This window comes from Nomascus leucogenys, chromosome 5 (assembly GCF_006542625.1).
Source record: "Nomascus leucogenys isolate Asia chromosome 5, Asia_NLE_v1, whole genome shotgun sequence".
NCBI lineage: Eukaryota > Metazoa > Chordata > Mammalia > Primates > Hylobatidae > Nomascus > Nomascus leucogenys.
The window spans coordinates 63973683-63995400 of NC_044385.1; the positions used below are offsets into that span (position 1 = coordinate 63973683).

The 21718-nt window shown below is 39.8% G+C and overlaps 1 protein-coding gene across 5 annotated transcripts in view; it reads right to left on the reverse strand.

Annotated features, from left to right (window-relative positions):
• ZMYM2 (zinc finger MYM-type containing 2) overlaps window positions 1–21718 on the reverse strand; it is a 134349-nt gene that overhangs the window by 95948 nt on the left and 16683 nt on the right. For 3 of the 5 annotated variants that reach the window (XM_030813277.1, XM_030813278.1, XM_030813281.1), the window contains one exon: window positions 2579–3435. In XM_030813277.1, the coding sequence (XP_030669137.1) occupies window positions 2579–3425 (847 nt within the window). In that variant the 5' untranslated portion in view covers window positions 3426–3435. The remainder of the gene's footprint in view (window positions 1–2578; window positions 3436–21718) is intronic. The other 2 variants (XM_030813280.1, XM_030813279.1) reach the window with 1 other exon arrangement.

The following is a 21718-nucleotide window of genomic DNA, read 5'->3' on the forward strand; positions in this document are numbered from 1 at the left end:
CCTTGGCCTCTCAAAATGCTGGGATTACAGGCTTGAGCCACCGCAACCAGCCCTGGCTAGTTTTTTTGATCCTTAGTAGAGACAAGGTCTTGCTCTGTTGCCCAGAGGCTGGTCTGAAACTCCTGACCTCAAGTGATCCTCCTGCCTTGGTCTCCCAAAGTGCTGGGATGACAGGCATGAGCCACCATGCTTGGCACCAGCTCTTGTTTTTAATTATAGATTTTCTAAGCAGTCTTCAATCATCAGACATTACTCGACAAATAAGAAAAATAACTAGCAATTCATAGAGCATTCTACACTGCCTAGATTTTAGTTACTTCACATTATTCTCCACAATCCCTAGGATAATGAGCCTAAAATGATGACAGAATGGGTCAGAGAGAGGTATGTGAGAGAGAAAAGCAGATAGACACACACACACATAGAGGAATTGGAGGAGAGGTTAAAGAGAGAGAGACATCCACAGACATGTCATGAAAAAGCCACAGAGTTCGTTTTGTTTTTGAGACAGGGTCTCACTTTGTCACCCAGGCTGGAATACAGTGGTGCAATCTCGGCTCATTGCAACCTCTGCCTATGGGGCTCAAGGAATCCTCCCATCTCAGCCTCCCAAGTAGCTGGGACCACAGGTGTGCACCACCACGTCTAGCTAACTTCTCATATTTTCAGTATTTTGTATTTTTTCACCATATTGTCCAGGCTGGCACAGAATTCTTATCACTTCCATATTTTAACGTTTTCACAGAACAAGGCTGCTCACAGAAAACAATTTCAAATAGTCAAGACATCTATCAACCTTAAAAAAAAAAAAAAAATGGTGGGGGGCTGGGTGCAGTGGCTCACACCTGTAATCCCAGAACTTTGAGAGGCCAAGGCAGATGGATCACTTGAGGCCAGGAGTTCGAGACCAACCTGGCCAATATGGTGAAACCCCGTCTCTACTAAAAATACAAAAATTAGCGGGCATGGTGGCACACATTTGTAATTCCAGCTACTAGGGAGGCAGAGGTTGCAGTCAGCTCAGATTGCACCACTGCACTCCAGCCTGGGCGACACAGCAGGACTCTGTCAATAAATAAATAAATAAGAAAAAAAAGTATTGCTTATTTATGCCCTTGAAAAATAAAAATAATTTTAAAAAATTTTTAAGTAGCAAAATGCTAACTAAAAGCTAAAGATACGTGGTCAAAAATAAACGCAGCATTATCGAGTTGTATACATTAAATATACACAGCCTTTTGCATGTCAATCATAACTTTAAAGTAGTTTTAGAAAAGAAAAAAAGGATGATGTTTGGCTTTCTTCAAATGTGAGAAAAATAAAAGAAAACCTTAGCCAACTCTTAATAAAAAATAAAATGGCTGGGCATGGTGGCTCATACCTAGAATCCCAGTACTTTAGGAGGCCAAGGCAGAAGGAATGTTTGAGCCCAGGGCAACACAGTGAGACTCCATCACTACAAATAATTTTTTTTTTTTTTTAACTAGCCAGGCAAGGTGGCTCACGCCTGTGGTCCCAGCTACTCTGGAGGCTGTGGTCCCAGCTACTCTGGAGGAAGGATCACCTGCGCTCAAGAGGTCGAGGTTGCAGTGAGCTGAGACTGTGCCACTGTACTCCACTCTGGGCGACAGAGAGACACCCTGTCCCAAAAAATTAACTAATTAATTAAATTACATAAGCACAGGGAAAGCAGAAATAAATTTAAATGCGGCCAGGTGCAGTGGCTCACACCTGTAATCCCAGCACTCTGGGAGGCTGAGGTGGGCAGATCACCTGAGGTCAGGAGTTTGAGACCAGCCTGGCCTGGCCAACATGGTAAAACCCCATACAAAATACAAAAATTAGCCATGCGTGGTGGTGGACGCCTATAATCCCAGCTGCTTGGAAGGCTGAGGGAGGAGAATCGCTTGAACACAGGAGGCGGAAATTGCAGTGAGCCAAGATCGCGCCACTGCACTCCAGCCTGGGTGACACAGCAAGACTCCATCTCAAAAAAAAATCTAAATGCAATTACTGTACAATATTACACTGTTCTTTAAGTGTGCTATTATATTAATCTTTTGGTTCTCTAATTTATATACTAAAACACTAGTAAAAATTCTATTAGCAAAAAGTAATACATGACAAACAAGATATTAAATTATCACACTTCATTCTTTTGTTTGTTTTGCTTTTTAAATTTACAGATGGCGTCTCACTATGTTGCCTAGACTGGTCTCGAACTCCCGGGCTCAGGCAATCCACCCACCTTGGCCTCCCAAAGTGCTGGGATTACAGGTGTGAGCCACCGTGCCCTGCCAAATTATCAGACTTTGGTGATGAATGTGAAGAGTATTTTTTTCTTAAATCCTTTAAATATAAAATTACTTTATGATTAGCTTTCTATTAATCCACAGAAAAATACTATACATGGTTTTACAATTCTTATTAAAATTCCAAACTTAAGATAAAATTCAATATAATTAACATATTTCACATGATGAAATTAAACAAGGTAATACCAGTTACTACAATAAACACAGCAGCAGTCAAAAGTTTAAATTCATTTACATGAAGTAGAGTATCTCTTACTGCTTACCAGGATTATGATGAGTTGCAGATTCTCCATTCTGAAAAACGTCTCCTGCCACATTCATTCTACCAGGATTAAAAGGTCCTACTCCAGTCTTGGTCTGTGAAGTTAAAGATGGGGTGTATGTTTGTATATTAACACCAAAATTACTTGACTGCAGTCCGTTAGAGACATCTCCCAAGTTGGTATTCTGCAGTGATGTTACATGTGTAATCATTAAGTTCATATCTCGCCCGTCAGTATTTTCTAATTGGCCATCATTCACAGAGCTTACACCTGTTTCTAAAGTTGTAACATTAGCAATCTGAATTTCAGAGTCTGGTTCTGTGGTGATACCACTATTACCCATTCCTGCATTTACCTTACTTCTTGAAAAACTGGAAGTGGAGAAATCCACATCATTGGTTCTGTTTTTAGTCTCAGGAGGTCTTCGTTCAATAAAATTGGAGGAATTTTTCTCTTGCCCTTGATTTGTTTCCATGTCCTCTTCATCATCAATGACAATTGTCTCACTTACACTTCCCTTCTGAGATGCCAACTCTTTTGAGGAAGGAGTAATTTTGGAATCATTTCCTTGTAATTCTTCATTTTTTGATGATGTAAATGTTATGGTTCTTTGATCAGTTACCACTGGTACAGAAGGTGTGGGAGGTTGTACAGGTTCGATAAAAACAACATCATCATCATCTTCCACTGACGAGTTCTGAAACTTATTAGATCTAGACACTAAAGGATTAGCTGGACCACTAAATGAGTTTCCTACATTCGTGAGACTAGTTGCCATGGCCGTACTCCCTAATAAAACAGGAGTCTGATCAGTCAATTCTAATCCTCCCACTGAACTTGTGTCCATGCCAAAGAACCTGTTAGGAAGATAGAAAAAAGAATTAAAATGTCAGTATGACTTTTTATGTTACTCTAACTGAAACCATTGATTTAAAGGGTACTTTTATTTTATTTTTATTCTAAATGAAGTGATTCTTGTCTAACATTCAGGAAAATATGTGATATCCATTCATTAATCATTTCATATAGTTTACATGTTAACTTTTGCAGGATAACAAGGCAGGCAATTATCCAATTTTTATTGGATAATTAATCATATGCAATATATTCATGGTAATCACATGCAATATATTCCTACCACCACCACCACCTCCTTTCAGGGGTAGACTATTTACTCCATAAACCTTAACACTAAAAGTATGGATAAATCCTCCCACACATCTGAACAGGAAAAAAAAAAAAATCAAAATCTGACAAAAAATAATTACTTCATTATACATTTATCCCATTTATTCACTGTATCATATAAAGTCACATGCTATAATCCTTTCCCTTACCTCATCTTTTTTGGGGGGTGGGGAAGGACAGGGTCTCGTTCTGTCACCCAGGCTGGAGTGCAGTGTTGTGATCATGGCTCGCTACAGCCTCGACCTCCCAGGTTAAGGCGATCCTCCCACCTCCAAGTACTTGGGACTACAGGTCATCGCCACCACACCTGGCTAATTTTATTTTTATTTTTGGTAGAGACGAGGTCTCACTATGTTGCCCTAGCTGGTCTCAAAATTCCTAGGCTCAAGAGATCCCCTGAACTCGGCCTCAGCCTCCCAAAGAGCTGGGATTACAGGCATGGGCCATTGTGCCTGGCCATCTCATCTTTTTTTAACCCACTTTTCTCATATTCTCTGGCTCCCATTAATTGTACAATTAAATCTTTCTGAAAATTTTAATCTTTCTTGACCCTATCCGGAAAGCATAAATCCTTTTTTTTGCCAGGCACTATTCTGTGTGCTTTATATACCAGTAGCAGGCTGAATAAAGGTCACCAAAGATATCAGGTCCCAATTCCTGGAACCTATAAATGTTACCTTACATGGAAAAAGGGACTTTGCAGATATGATTAACATTAAGGATTTTCAAGTGAGATTATATGGGATTACCTGGGTGGGTCACAAATGCACTCACAAGTACCCTTATAAAAGACATGCAGAGGGAGACAACAAGTAAAAGAGAAGGCAATGTGACCATTGGGAGGCTGAGGTGCGCAGATCACTTGAGCCCAGGAGTTTGAGACCAGCCTGGGCAACATGACAAAACCCCATCTCTACAAAAAATACAAACATTAGCCGGGCATGGTGGCACATGCCTGTAGTCCCAGCTACTCAGGAGGCTGAAGAAGAGAATCATCTGAGGCCAGGAGTTTGAGACTGAAGCCAGCCATGATTGTGCCCCTGCGCTCCAGCCTGAGCTACAGAGTGAGACCCTGTCTCAAAATGAAAAAAAAAAAAGAAAGAAAAAAGAAAAGAAAAGAAATTCTGGCTTACAGATGCTAACTCTCTTGCCCAAGTCACATAGCTAGGTTGAATACCCAGGTCTCTAAAATTCAAGACTTCAAAATTCATCATTCTGCTATATTCGACTAATATTTTCTAAACACCTCCTATATGGCAGGTTGTGCTGAAGCCAAAGAAAATAGCAGAGTTAAGAAAATAACCTCAGGCCAGACACAATGGCTCATACCTGTAATCCTAGCATTTTGGGGCTGAGGTGGGAGGACTGCTTGAGCCCAGGAGTTCGAGACCAGCCTGAGCAACATAACAAGACCTCAAATCTACTAAAATACTAAAATTTAAAAGTCAGCCAGTCATGGTGGCGCACATCTGTAGTCCTGGCTACTTAGGAGGCTGAGGCAGGAAGATCACTTAAGCCCAGGAGTTCGAGGTTGCAGTGAGCTATGATTGTGCCACTATATTCCAGCCTGGGCAACAGAGCAAACCCTGTCTCAAAAGAAAACACACACACACACACACACACACACACACACACACACACACAGAGAAAATTTCTAGAACAAAGTTACTGAGCAAATGGAGATGAGACAGATCATAGGCTCAGGTGGTAATATCACTAATTCTGAACAAGAACCACTTTGATCTCACAGATCAAACTTGGGGGGCAAAATGCAAGGGGAACCAACTAGAAGAGGTAAAACTGAAGCGCAAGTACAGACTATAGATAAAATTGTAGATAGGATGAATAGGAAATTTAAGTGGCTTATATACAGTGGTTTGGCCTAATTTTCATAGTGTATTATCTGAAAAGATGAGGAGATACTGGCTATATAGTTCTTAAAGACTGGTTTAAAAACACTGCATTTAAAGAGCCTCTGAAAGGATAAAAAAGAGACTAATATGTATTGCTTTGATTTACAGATGACAGTGGTAGAGGCATTTTTCACTGTACATCTTGTAGCATTTTCTTAATTTTAGGCCACGTGATTTATCAATTTTTTTAAACTAAATTTAAAAATTTTTAAACAGAATAACAGAAGGTGACGAGATAACTAGTTTGGTGATCAGAGAACATCTCTTTAAGCAAGTGACATTTACACTGAAATACGAAATGATAAGATTCAGCTGTGAGAAAACTGGGGACAGGATATTCCAGGCAAAGAAAACAGCTTCTGCAAAGCCTAGAGGTAATGAAGTTGGCCAATCCAAGCAGCAGAATAAAGCCAATGTGGCAGATCAAAGTAGGAAGCAAAGAGGAGGATAAAATGGGATAAATAGGCAGAGAATAACACATCAAGGCCAACTAGCTAATTCATTAATTACATTTAACAGATTTACAGAGCACCTAGTATGCACAAGATACTTTCTAGGCACATGGGAAAAATCAGTAATCAAAACAGACAAACAGCCCTGCCTAAGCTTAGAAAGCATTAATTCTAACTAAAGGTGAAAGTTTGGATTTTACTGGAACAGGAAACATTGCCATGTTTTCAGCAAAAAGGTGATACAATCTCAGGTTTTAAATACATCACTGTGGCTGCTATGTGGGAACAAGAGGGAAAAACTGGAAGCAAAGAAACAAACTAGATGGCCATTGAAACGGTCCAAGTGAGAGATGACAGTGGCTGAAAAAAGGGTGGTGATGGGAGATGAGAAAAAGTAAACAGATTAGGGTATTTTAAAAGTAAGATCTCTTACTGACATGAAAAAAAATCTACAAGGTATACTGATGACTTTAAAAAGTTACAGAACACTCATGGAGATAGAGTAGAAGGATGCTTAGCAAAGGCTGAGAAGCGTAGTAGAGAGGTGGGGGTTAATGGGCACAAAAAAATAGAATAAGACCTATTATTTGATAGCACAACAGGGTGACTATAGTCAATAATAATCTAATTGTACGTTTTAAAATAAGAGTATAACTGGATTATTTGCAATACAAAGGATAAACAGTTGAAGGGATACTCCATTCTCCATGATGTGATTATCACATAATGCATGCCTGTATCAAAACATCTCATGCAGCCGGGCAGAGGCTGAGGCAGGCAGATCACTTGAGGTCTGGAGTTAGGGACCAGTCTGGCCAACATGGTAAAACCCCATCTCTACTAAAAATACAAAAATTAGCTGGGCATGGTAGCATGCACCTGTAATTCCAGCTACTTAGGAGGCTGAGGCATGAAAATTGCTTGAACCTGAGAGGTGGAGGTTGCAGGGAGCAGAGACTGCACCACTGCACTCCAGCCTGGGTGATGGGGTGAGACTCTGTCTCAAAGAACAAAAAAACAATCTCATGTAACTCATAAATATACCTACAATGTACCCACAAAAACACCTACAAAGTACCCACAAAAATTAAAAATTAAAAAGTTATAGTACACAAAGAAAATTACTACTGTGATGTTACGCATATCCCAAAAACCTATATATACGATATTTTCCCTGAAGTATATATATTTGTACATAAATTCATGGGGAGAAAAAAAAAAACTCTTGAGAGGATCACATCACACTGATAGAAGTAGTTTGCTAGAAAGGGCAGAAGTTTAGGCAGGGGAGGGTGAGTGGTCAACCAGATGCACTTTGGATTCTGCTTTAATCTAGAGTTTCATGCAGCTAAGCACCTGACTGAATAAAGGAAGGAAAAGGAGTCAGTAGCGGAAGATGATATACAGTTGGCAAAATTCCAGTCAAAGATGCAATCTCTAGATACAAAAAGAGACGCAGAATAAGCACTTTTCACAGACTTCAAATATGTGTATACTAACTTTTTAATGAAACATTAAAGTAATTTGTCTTTTCTTTTTTTTTTTTTCTTTTTTTGAGATGGAGTCTCTGTCACCCAGGCTGGAATGCAGTGGCACGATCAATCTTGGTTCACCGCAACCTCCACCTCCTGGGTTCAAGCGCTTCTCCTGGCTCAGCCTCCTGAGTAGCTGGGACCACAGGCACGTGCCACCACACCCAGCTAATTTTTTGCATTTTTTAGTAGAGACAGGGTTTCACCATGTTGGCCAGGATGGTCTCGATCTCTTGACCTCGTGATCCACCCGCCTTGGCCTCCCAAAGTGCTGGAATTACAGGCGTGAGCCACCATGCCCGGCCGTAACTTGTCTTTTCACTGAATCTCTAAGACCTAACACAATGCTTGAGCAAAGAGTAGACAATTGTCCCAAATGTTTGTGGAAAGATCAGAAACCAAAGCCAATTATGTTCACTTTAACTATCAAAGTTATTTTTAAGTAACAGCATTATTTAATTATCCAAGTATACACTCTAGCCCTTTAGTTTATATATGCTGTATTATTCTCTGACCATTAAGTGTCCTCATTAAACCAAGTTCTAGTGTTCCACCACTCAACAAAGTAAGAAAATGAAATATTTTCAAAAACATACAATATTTTACAGAATACCAAGGTCTTATTTTATTCTCACGTAACTGTGACAACCCCTTTGAGTTAAAAAAAACAGAACTTTTTTCTATAATAAAACAGCAGCTCGCACATTAATTAAAACTGCCCAAGGTCCCAAGACAGTAAAGGAGTCAAACACTATACACAGAGCTCAATTTCAAAACCAGTCTCTATTCCTCTCAGAGAAAGAGCTGTGTGTCTATCTGCTGTCAGATGAAAGACATGCTGAGATTGGAAAATGGCAAAAGATACATTTATAACTGCTTTAAAGAAAATGGGCTGAGTGCAGTGGCTCACGCCTGTAATCCCAACACTTTGGGAAGCTGAGGCGAGAGGGTTGTTTCAGCTCTGGAGTTCAAGACCAGCCTGGGCAACATGGTGAAACCCTGTCTCTACTAAAATACAAAAATTAGGCTGGGCACGGTGGCTCACGCCTGTAACCCTAGCACTTTGGGAGGCTGAGGCGGGCAGATTATCTGAGATCAGGAGTTCGAGACCAGCCTGGTCAACATGACAAAACCCCATCTTTCCTACACACATATATATACACACACACAAAATTTAGCAGGGGGCCCAGGTGCGGTGGCTCACACCTGTAATCCCAGCACTTTGGGAGGCCCAGGTGGGCAGATCACGAGGTCAGGAGTTTGAGACCAGCCTGGCCAAAATAGTGAAACCCCATCTCTACCAAAAATACAAAAAATTAGCCAGGCATGGTGACAGGCGCCTTTAATCCCAGCTACTCGGGAGGCTGAGGCAGGAGAATCACTTGAACCTAGGAGATGGGAGTCTGCAGTGAGCTGAGATTACGCCACTGCACTCCAGCCTGGGCGATGGTGAGAAACTCTGTCTCAAGAAAAAAAAAATAAGAGCTGCATTGTTTATTTACATTATTAATATTTAATTTCATTTTGCTTAATAGCTGTGAATATTTAAATCCTGACCTCTACCATTTTCTTGCTGTGGTTTTAAACAGCTTACTTAACTGTTGAGGATTTTTTTTTTTTTTTTTTTTGAGACAGAGCCTTGCTCTGTTGCCCAGGCTGCAGGCTGGAGTGCAGTGGCACGATCACAGCTCACTGCAACCTCCGCCTCCCAGGTTCAAGCAATTTTCCTGCCTCAGCCTCCTGAGTAGCTGGGATTACAGGCATGAGCCACTATGCCTGGCCAATTTTTTTGTATTTTTAGTAGAGACAGGGTTTCACCATGTTGGCCAGACTGGTCTCGAACTCCTGACCTCAAGTGATCTGCCTGCCTCGGCTTCCCAAAGTGCTGGGATTACAGGTGTGAGCCACCGTGCCCCGCGGAGGATTTTTTTTTTAATCTGTACAATTGATATAATGATTCTACTTTAAGGGGTTGCTATAGTGTTTGACATGAATATTTGGTCCATAATAACCATTAAAAGAATGTTAGCTATTACTGATGGTACCTGTATTAAAAAAATTTTAATTTAATTAGTTATGAAAATTTTGAATGAAAATGTTATTCAGTATATTTCAATTTTTAAAACTTTCTACAATAGAAATGTTAAAAAAATTTTTTTCTAATTTATTTAAAAGTAACTAAAGGACTAATCTGAAACTTTCTCCTTAGTATATCTTATTTTTGCTATAAACAAGTTTTCCTTATGAAGGAACTGTCTTAGAGTAATGATGTTTATATTTTAATTTCTGAAATACTGTCTTAGGATATGAAGTAGTAATTTATAGGTCTTTAGGTAAGTTAAATAATCACCCCTCTTTTTTTTTTTTTTTTTTTTTTTTGAGACAGAGTCTCACTCTTTCACCCAGGCTGGAGTGAGTGCAGTGGCGCGATCTCGGCTCACTGCAGGCTCCGCCCCCTGGGGTTCACGCCATTCTCCTGCCTTAGCCTCCCACGTAGCTGGGACTACAGGCGCCGGCCACCTCGCCCAGTTAATTTTTTGTATTTTTAGTGGAGACGGGGTTTCACCGTGTTAGCCAGGATGGTCTCGATCTCCTGACCTCGTGATCCGCCCACCTCAGCCTCCCAAAGTGCTGGGATTACAGGCGTGAGCCACCGCGCCCGGCCAAGATGGCGATCTTTCTATGTTGTCCATGCTGGACTCCCGGGCTCAAGTGATTCTCCTGCCTGTGTAGCTAGGACTATAGGTGTGTGCTGGGTTAAGCTTTTAAACAGAATTATCTTTTTTTTTTTTTTTTTTTTTTTTTGAGAAAGAGTCTGGCTCTATTGCCTAGGCTGGAGTGCAGCAGTGCGATCTAGGCTCACTGCAACACTGCAACCTCCAACTCCTGGACTCAAGGGATCCTGCTGTCTCAGACTCCTGAGTAACTGGGACCACAAGCACATGCCACACGCCAGGCTAATTTTTTTGTATTTTTTTGCAGAGACAGGGTTTCACCATGTTGCCCTGGCCTGGTCTCGAAGTCCCAAGCTGAAGCAACCTGCCTGTCTCAACCTCCTGAGTAGCTGGGATTTATAGGCAGATGCCATCACACCCAGCTTGCTTGCTTATTTATTTATTTATTTATTTTATTTTATTTTATTTTTTGAGACAGAGTCTCACTCTGTTGCCCAGGCTGTAGTGCAGTGGTGCAATCTCGGTTCACTGCAACCTCTGCCTCCCGGGTTCAAGTAATTCTTGTGCCTCAGCCTCCCGAGTAGCTGGGACTACAGGCACGTGTCACCACGCCAGGCTAAATTTTTCTTTTTTTTTTTCCTTTTTGAGACCAAGTCTCGCCCTGTCGCCCAGGCTGGAGTGCCGTGGCGTGATCTCGGCTCACTGCAACCTCTGTCTCCTGGATTCAAGCAATTCTCTGCCTCAGCCTCCTGAGTAACTGGGATTACAGGCGCCACTGTGCCCGGCCACAGCTCTTATTTTTTTTAAAAAAAAAAACACAACCATTCGATAAAATAACCAAATCAATATTCAAAATACACAAGCTTCAAAAGAAACAGCAAGCCCAAAGTACCAACCTACAATGGGATTTAAAAAACAATGCATGGGGCCAGGCATGGTAGCTCACACCTGTAATCCCAGTACTTTAGGAGACAGAGGCACGCAGATCACTTGTATCTAGGAGTTAGAGACCAGCCCTGGTGACTGAGTGAAATCCTGACTCCACAAAAAATACAAAAATTAGCTGGGCATGGTGGTGCACATCTGTAGTCCCAGCTACTTCAGGGGCTGAGGTGGGAGGATCGCTTGAGCCAGGGAAGCAGAGGTTGCTGTAAGCAGAGATCATGCCACTACACTCCAGCCTGGGCAACAAAGTGAAACACTGTCTCAACAACAACAAAAAAAAACACAGTGAAGCTGAACTTGTGGTTAACATTCACTTGTCATAAGGGAAGTACCTGATCAACATAATGATTTTCACAGAAATGAGATAACAGCTCAGCCCAAATCTACAGATGTTACAAAATGTGTAGGCTTTTAATATATAAGTTATTTGGCTCCTTTGTTTTGGCATACTTAAAACAGAAGAAAACCACTTCTGGGGCAGAAAAGCTAGAACTGATTTCACGGTTCCCTCTGGTGGCTGCTATGTGTCATCGGTCTCCTTAGAAGAAAACAGTGTAGCCTAAAATAGGTCTTTCTTTACCACAGTTAGATCCCTGCAGCAATCTACTTCTCAAAACAGAATAACCATTCAACTATGACAGCTATTTTAAAATCATAGACTGTAAATAATATTGGTCACTTCTACATATCATAGAAATAATGTTTCAACCAGAAAACATCTACTTAGTCCTTTAAAGAAAGACAATCCAATTAGAAGTTGACCACTTCTCCATTATCAAAGTAAAATCTACTCCACGTAGCCGCCACTATCCTACCTCCAGTCAATTCTAACTAGCTATTTAAGACTTAGCAAATAACTTATCTGAGTTTCCATTTTACCACAGTAAATGGTATAAAAATGGTTCACATGGCTTTTCTAATTCGAAGACATAACTGGATGTGAAAACCACTTAGCACACTCCTACTTACCTAACTCCTAAACAATTACCAGACAACTGGTGCTTGTACCTCAGAATTTCAGTAAGTTTCCAATTAATTTTTAAGCTGCCTTGTGATACTGCACATTATAAATCATAAATGCTTTCAGTTCTATTTGGTCTTTATTTTGATTCAGTGAGAATTAACACAACAGTTGATGTTGTCATGAAAAAACAATGAAAAGGTGATAGTTAAAATACAAATGTTCACATACTTGTATCAAGAAAATATTAGTACTTGCTGAAAAAGGCTGATGAATCTTCAAAAAACAAAATCACAAAGAAAGCACTTCAAAGTGCTTCAACAAAAGTATTCATCATCTTCTCCCTTACAAGCCTATCTAAACACTTTCTAAGTATTGGTAAAGAATTACAAAGAAAGCTAAGGTGAACTCTTTTTTACAGCAAAGAGTAGTATAAGTCAGTATGTATTCATGGCACTTATAATAGTTCTGAGTTAATATGACAGATTTAAAATGTTAAGAACAAAAATTCCTGGCCGGGCACAGTGGCTCACGCCTGTAATCCCAGCACTTTAGGAGGCCATGGCAGGCAGATCTCTTGAGCCTGCAGTTGGAGACCAGCCTGGGCAACACGGAGAAACCCCAACTCTACAAAAAATAGGAAAATTAGATGGGCATAGTGATGCACACCTGTGGTCCCAGCTACTTATGGGACTGAGGCGGGAGGATCACTTGAGCCCAGGAGGTCAAGGCTGCAGTGAACCAAGATTGCACCACTACACACTAGCCTGGGCAAGACAGCGAGACTCTATCTCAAAAAAGAAAGAAAAAAAAAAGAATAAAAATTCCTAATAAAATAGGAAGAAGGAATTATAGAAAGAAAGAATTATTAAAAGCATTATCATTAAAGTCAAGAATAAGACAAGATCATTCTTCTACTATTACCATATAGCACTGTTCTAGAAGTTAACAGCCAATGTGATTATACAAAAAAGAAATGAAGAAATAAAAAAATGTGAGGCCAGGCACGGTGGCTCATGCCTGTAATCCCAGCACTTTGGGAGGCTGAGGTAGGCAGATCATCTGAGGTCAGGAATTTGAGACCAGCCTGGCCAACAAGGCAAAACCCCATCTCTACTAAAAATACAAAAATCAGCCGGGCCATGGTGGCGCACGCCTGTAATTACAGCTACTCCGGAGGCTGAGGCAGGAGAATTGCTTGAACGTGGGAGGCAAAGGTTGCAGTGAGCCAAGATTGTGCCACTACACTCCATCCTGGGCGATGGAATGAGACTCCATCTCAAAAAAAAAAAAAAAAGTGAAAGTGGGGAAAATATTATATACAAATTATACAATTCTTTATCCCAAAGACCCGAAAGATTTACCTGAAAAACTATTATAGACAGTGAGTTTACATAGTAAAATAATTGTATCTACATAACAAATTAATACGTAGCAATCAGACAACTGAATGGCCATAAAATTTTGCTCCCATCCAAAGGTCAACTAAACCTACGATAAGGGTTTTTTTTTTGTTTTTTTTTTAAAAAAAAAGGACAAACCTACGAGGAAGGGGAGATAGGAGAGAATTCAAGTGCACTACAATTTTGGAAGAGGGAAGGCAGATAAGCATGGATTAGTTGTATCTGACTTAGCAGGCCTGAAAAAGGTAAACACTGAACCCACAGGAAGCAAAGTTTAGAAATGAACAAATTCCAAATGAAACTGCAGTTAACATTCACTTGTCAAGGTAGGAAGTATCTTCATCAACATAACAATTTTCAGAGGAATGAGGCAACAGTTCAAAATAGAATACTCAACAGATTCAGGACCACTGAAAGTAATGGCAAAAACTGCAATTACTTTTGCACCAACCTAATAGCAGCATCTCTTCTCCAAAGGAGATGATGTACTTAGGGCAGCTAATGTTTGGGAGGCCGAGGCAGGTAGATCACTTTAGGTCAGGAGTTCGAGACCAGCCTGGCCAACATGGTGAAACCCCATCTCTACCAAAAATACAAGAATTAGCCAGGCATGGTGGCGCGCGCCTGTAATCTCAGCTACTCAGGAGGCTGAGGCATAAGAATCACCTGAACCTGGGAGGCGGAGGTGGCAGTGAGCCGAGATCAGGCCACTGCACTCCAGTCTAAGTGACAGAGTGAGACTCTGTCTCCCAAAAAAAAAAAAAAAAGCTAATAGACAACTCAGGGAAAACTACTGAAAAGCAATTAGAAACCTACATTTCCTTTCCCATCCAAATAAATCCACAAGTTTAATCTGTGGAGAAAGTACAAGATTGACTTTGGACAGGAAGATATAAGGCACAGTTCAGGGGCAAGCCCTTTATTTCAGTTGAATCTGAGGTATAAAATAAACTGATACATACTCAGTACTGGTGCTGAGACCTAACCTCCACCTAAAACTGCAGGTCACACATCTCCCCATTCAGGAAATTGGAAGGCTCTTTCTGAAAACATGACTTCATAAAAAGATACCCAAAAATGGAGATTTCCCAACAAACATCCACCCAGATCATCCCTTAATGAAGTGTGACATCAACAGTGTACTGTGACCCTCAATGGCTTAGAGTGTCCACGCAGCTTTTAGACATGAATTCTTAACCACGAACAGACAACCAAGGACTACCTGACAGCTGAGTAAAGATATGAAAGATATCTTCATGATGAAAACAAATGGGATGAAAAACTCAAGTTGGTAGAAACGGTAACCATCTAAGGGGAAAAAACTTATAAGAAAATAATATATTCAGATAAGAAAAGATATCCACAAAAATGAACAGAATGCAAGGAAAAAATTCGTATTTATAGGAGGAAAAAGGTACTTCTCCATGTTAAAAATATGAGTGCAGAAACTTAAAATCCAATAGATGAAAATACCATTTCCCACCTACTGAAACCAGGGCTCCTTGGAGAAATGGTATATTGCAGGTCAGAGGCAGGAAATGTATAAGATTAGTCCAAAACACTTGCTTATAGTAGATAGCAAGAAAGCTACTGAAGACTAATGGAGTTAAAAGGACTCCAGAGCCAACATGAATAGGCTCCAACTGGCCAAAGAGAGGACAATTTGAAAATGAATAAAAATCACTGCAATTAATTAAAACACATCAAATATGTGGTTTTGGTTTTTTGTTTGTTTGTTTTTTGTTTTGTTTTTGTTTCTGTTTTTTAGAGGCAGGGTCTCACTGGCAACCCAGGCTGGAATGCAATGGCATCATCATAGCTCACTGCAGCCTTGAACTTCTGGACTCAAATGATTCTCCCACCTCAGCCTCCTGAGAAGCTAGAGCTACAGGCATGTGCCGCCATGCCTAGCTAATTGCTTTATTTCTTGTAGAGATGAGGTCTCCCTATGTTGTTCAGGCTAGTAGTGAACTCCTGGCCCTAAGTGATCTTCCCACCTCAGCCTCTCAAAGCACTGGGATTACAGGCATGAGCCACCATGCCCGGCCTCAAATATGCTTAAATCCGTGAATTCATCACAGTACTAATACTAACAAAAACAAACCTAATTCCAAAGCAAGATTCAATAATATAAAGATATCAATTTTCCCTAAATTATCTGCAAACTTACTTTGATCCCAATAAATATACTAACAGAATTTTTAATTAGATAAACTGATTCTCAAATTTATATGGAAAAATAAGCAAGAACAGGAAAAATCTTTTTTTTTGTTTTTTGTTTTTTGAGACGGCATCTCGCTCTGTCACCCAGGCTGGAGTGCAGTGGCACAATCTCGGCTCACTGCAAACTTCACCTCCTGGGTTCAAGTGATTCTTATCCCTCAGCCTCCCAAGTAGCTAGGATTACAGGCGCCTGCCACCATGCCCAACTGTTTGTATTTTTAGTAGAGATGGGGTTTCACCATGTTGGCCAGGCTGGTCTCCAACTCCTGACCTCAAGTGATCTGCCTGCCTTGGCGTCCCAAAGTGCTGGGATTATAAGCGTGAGCCATGACACCCAGCCAAGAACAGGAAAATTCTAAAAAGAGATGAGTAACAGAAGAAACTAGCATATTATGAAGCTACAATAAATGAAACAGTGAGGTAGGGAATAAGAAAAAGAGAGACCAAACAGACAAAAAAAAAGTCTGAAATAGACCCAATATATCAAGGAATTTAGTATACAATGAAATTTCAATAGGTTATATAAATTTTTTGGAAAAGTAGTATAAAACAACTGGGAAGCAACTGAGAAATATTACTTTGAATTCTTGTCTCACACTGAAAGAAACTCCAATACAAAAATAAAAATTTGGGGACCCACCTACCCCTCATCATACATAAACGTTAATACAAGATAAAGTCTTAAATTTAAAAATTATTTAATAAAAAATTTAATGTAAAAATAAATTACAAGAATACCGAACATTTATTTTTATAATTTTAAAGTTACAAGATCCTTGTAAATCTGACACAAAAAAACAGATGAAATAACAAATTTTTTAAAAAAGAAAAAATACAGATGAAGACAGAGACTTTAGGCGAAATGGTGTGGCAAGAAGTTCTAGGTATGAGTACTTCCACCCAAGCAACCACTGAGTGGGAAAAAATGATTGGAACCAACTACTTTGGATCTCCAGAACCTGATTGTACACCTAAAACAAATACAGGAGCAATGGAGGGAGAGGCTGGTAATCATTCATAAGTGAATAGTACAAACCAGCCACTATCCCTCATTCCTCATCCCAACTCAGCTTTGGGAATAGCATATTATGTTCTTGGCACAGCTGGCTGTACACAGGGCTGACAGGAACTTTTACCAAAATTTGGGATTGTGTGTTTGGGCTGGTCTGGAGCAGACACTTCCTTGGTTTCAGCCTTCTGGGCAGGAGTAGCTTTCCCTGTAGCATCTATCACAGATTTACTGAGACATGACCCTTTTCTCTTTTCTATGCAGACATTTAAGGAAATTTTTGTCAGGTCACTACCTCACCACAGAGATAATGGAACAGAAACTCCAGTGCCTACAAACAAGAAACATAAACTGGGCAAAAAAAAAAAAAACAAGGGCAGAAAAAGTCATGTGAACAGCTCTATCCCTCAACAAGTAAAAAATCTGCGATCTGTAAAGACTGGGAGAATCAGAGTTCCAAAGTTAACAAAACATTTGAAGAAACAATGGCTGAAAACTGCCCTAATATGATTATGATAAATATACATATCCAAGAAGCTCAACGAACTCCAAAAGCAGGATAAACTCAAAGATATCCATGTCAAGACACATTGTGGACCTCAAAGAGAGCAGAAATTTTGAAAGCAGCATGAGAGAAGAGACTCATCTGGTTCAAGGGATCCTCATTAGATTATTTAGATTATCATTATCAGCATATTTTTCATCAGAAACTATAGAAGTCAGAAGTCAGTGGGATGATATATTTAAAGTGCTAACAGAAAGAGAGGGAAAAAAAAATCTGTCAGCCAAGAATTCTATATGCAGCAAAAAATCCCTCCAAAAATAAGGAGAAACTAAGATATTTCCAAATAAGCAAAAGCAGAAAAGAAGTTCATTTCCTGCAGACCTGCCTGACATGAAATGCTGAAGAGAGTTCTTCCAGCAAAAATGATAGAACACTGAACAGTAACCCAACATGGTAAGAAGAAATAAAGAATATGAGTGAAGGTAACTAAAGAGGTAACAGAAAAGTCAGCAGTAATGTACTTTAGGTTTATAATTAATTTTTTTATATGATATAAAAGGCCATAAAACAGTAATTTTAGGCCGGGAGCGGTGGCTCACACCTGTAATTCCAGCACTTTGGGAGGCCAAGGCAGGCAGATTCACCTGAGGTCGGGAGTTTGAGACCAGCCTGACCAACATGGAGAAACCCCGTCTCTACTAAAAATACAAAATTGGCCAGCCATGGTGGCACATGCCTGTAATCCCAGCTATTTGGCAGGCTGAGGCAGGAGAATCACTTGAACCCAGGAGGCAGAGGTTGTGGTGAGCCAAGATTGCACCATTGCACTCCAGCCTGGGCAACAAGAGTGAAACTTCATTTCAAAAAAAAAAAAAAAAAACCAAAAAACAGTAATTTTAAATTTATATTAATGAGCACACAGTAAATACAGATGTAATCTATGACAATATTACAAACGAAGAGCACAGAGAAGTACAGCAGTAGAGTGTATACTTCTGAAGCCAAATTATTTGCAATACGTTATTATAAATTTAATCTTCTGCTTGGTGGTTCTATCCATTTTTGGAAGGGTATAATGGCTATTTTAATCCCCAAGGTAACCATTTAAAAACTACTTTTAGGCTGGGCACAGTGGCTCACGCCTGTAATCCCAGAACTTTGGGAGGCCAAGGCGGGAGGATCACTAGGTCAGGAGTTTGAGACCATCCTGCTTAACTCAGTGAAACCCCATCTCTAGTAAAAATACAAAAAAATTAGCCAGGCATGGTGGCAGGCACCTGTAGTCACAGCTACTCAGGAGGCTGAGGCAGGAGAATGGCGTGAACCCGGGAGGCAGAGCTTGCAGTGAGCCGAGATCGCGCCACTGCACTCCAGCCTGGGCAACAGAGTGAGACCCCGTCTCAAAAAAAAAAAAAAAACAACTTTTAAAATATATAGAAAAGAAGGAAATCAAATGGTACACTAGAGAAAAATTAAACATAAAAAGCAGTAATAGAAAAAATGGAAAGGGTTGGCCGGGCACGGTGGCTCATGCCTGTAATCCCAGCACTTTGGGAGGCTGAGGTGGGTGGACCACAAGGTCAGGAGATTGAGACCATACTGGCTAACACAGTGAAACCCCGTCTCTACTAAAAATACAAAAAAATTAGCCAGGCACGGTGGCGGGAGCCTGTACTCACAGCTACTCGGGAGGCTGAGGCAGGAGAATGGCGTGAACCCGGGAGGCGGAGCTTGCGGTGAGCCGAGATTGCGCCACTGCACTCCAGCCTGGGCGACAAAGCAAGACTCTGTCTCCAAAAAAAAAAAAAAGAAAAGAAATGGAAAGGAAAAAACATAAGACATGCAGAAAACAGCAAAATGGCAGAGGTAAATCCTTATGAAGACTTACCTTAGATATAAATGGATTAAATTATAATAAAAGATACACTGGCAGACTGAATTTTTAAAAACATGATCCATCTATATGCTGTCTACAAAAGATTCACTTTAGGGCTGGGCACCATGGCTCACGCCTGTAATCCCAACACTTTGGGAGCCCAAAGCAGGAGGATCACCTGAGCCCAGGAGTTTGAGACCAACCTGGGCAACAAAGTGAGATCCCATCTCAATTTAAAGAAAAAGAAAAAGATTCACTTCAGATACAAAGATATAGAATAGCTGAGTACTATTTTCTGTTAGCATAGAAAACCTAATATATGCAAATATTAACCAAATGAGAATTGGAGTGGCTATACTAATCAGAAATTAAATCAAAAAAGGTTGTAAGAGACAAAGGACATTATATATTGATGAAAGGTTCATTCTAGCAAGAAGATACAGCAGTTCTAAACATACAGATACCTAACAACTAAAGCCCCAAAATATATTAAAGCAAAAATTACCAGAATTAAAACGAGAGATAGACACAAAACTCTATGATAATAGCTGGAGACTTCATTATACCCTTCCAAAAATGGATAGAACCACCAAACAGAAGATCAGTAAGGAAATGGAAGGGGCTTAAACAACACTATAAACTACTTAGACCTAAAAGACATATACATACAATAGACCTCTAAAAGGAAGCAAATTCTGACACACGCTATAACATAGAACCATGAGGACATCATGCTACCTGAAAACAGCCAGTCATAAAAAGACAAATACTGCAAATTCCACTTATGTGAAGTATCTAAAGTAGTCAAATTCATAAACAGAAAGTAAAATGCTGGTTACCAGGGGCTGGAGGAAGAGATAATTGGGGAACTGTTGTTTAATAGGTAGAGTTTTGGTTTTATAAAATAAAAAAGGTCTGGAGAGCTCCTGTGTGACAATGTGAATATACTGACCAATATTGAGCTGAACACTTAAAAGTGGTAAAAATAGTAAATTTTATGGTTTTTTTTTACAATTTAAAATAAAAAATAAAGTACCATTTCACACGCATTAGGATTGCTATTTTTTTCTTTCTTTTTTTTTTTTTTTTTTTGAGGTGCAGTCTCGCTGTTGCCAGGCTGGGGTGCAGTGGCATCATCCTGGCTCACTGCAACCTCTGCCTCCCAGGTTCAAGTGATTCTCTCCTGCCTCAGCCTCCCAAGTAGCTGGGACTACAGGCGTGCGCCACCACACCCAGTTAATTTTTGTATTTTTACAAAAAATTTTTACCACGTTGGGCAGGATGGTCTCTATTTCTTGACCTCGTCATCTGCCTACCTCGGCCTCCCAAAGTGCTGGGATTACAGGCGTGAGCTACCGCACCTGGCCTAGGATTGCTATTTTTCTAAAAAAGGAGGTCAGGCGTGGTGGCGCTCACACCTGTAATCCCAATGCTTTGGAAGGCCAAGGTAAAAGAATCAATTGAGCCCAGGAGTTCAAGACCAGGCTGGGCAACATAGCAAGACCCCAGCTCTACATACATACATACACAAATTTTAAAAATGGAGGAAAAAGTTTTTTAAAAAAAGAAAAGTGCTGATAAAGACCTTCAGAAATTGGAACCCTTCTGTATTGCTGGTAAAAACGTAAAATGGTACCACACCATGGAAAACAGTTTAATGGTTCCCCAAAGTCACATGTGGATATTAATCTATGACCCATCAATTTCATTGTGAGATATAAACCCAAAATAACTGAAAGCAATGACTCAAATAGATACTTGTACAACAATGATCACAGAAGCATTTTCACAACGGCCAAAAGGTGAAAACAATCTAAGTGTCCAACAAAGAGTGAATGGATAAATAAAATGTTGGTAAACATATACAGGGGAATATTATACAGCTTTAACAATGAATAAAATTCTGATACATACTACAACATAAATGAACTTTGAAAACATTATGCTAAGTGAAGTAGGCCAGACACAAAAGGACAAATATTGTAATTCCATTCATGAGGTAGTTCAATACAAAAGGTAAAACAGAAGTTACCAGGGGCCTGAGGGAGGGGAGACAAGGAATGCTAATGAATATGGTTTCTATTTGGGATGATGAAAACATTCTGGCAATGGATAATGTTGATTTTTACAAGACACTGTGAATGTACTTAATGTCACAAAATTGTGTACCCTTAAAAATGGTAAAAAATGGTCAATTTTATGTTACTATATTTTTTTTTTTTAGAAAAGACAACACCATATGGGGGAAAAAATACCAAAAACAATGATATCCTATGAAAAGAAAATTTTTGTCATATCGTAATAAAATGAAGGCAAAGAGCTCCTACAATCAATGAGATAAACCAACAATCAAATAGAATAAATGACAAAAAATAAACACAGTTCACCACACAAAAAAATCACTCTTAAATATATATCTACAAAAATTCTACTTAAATTCTGAAAGGCCACCAATTTT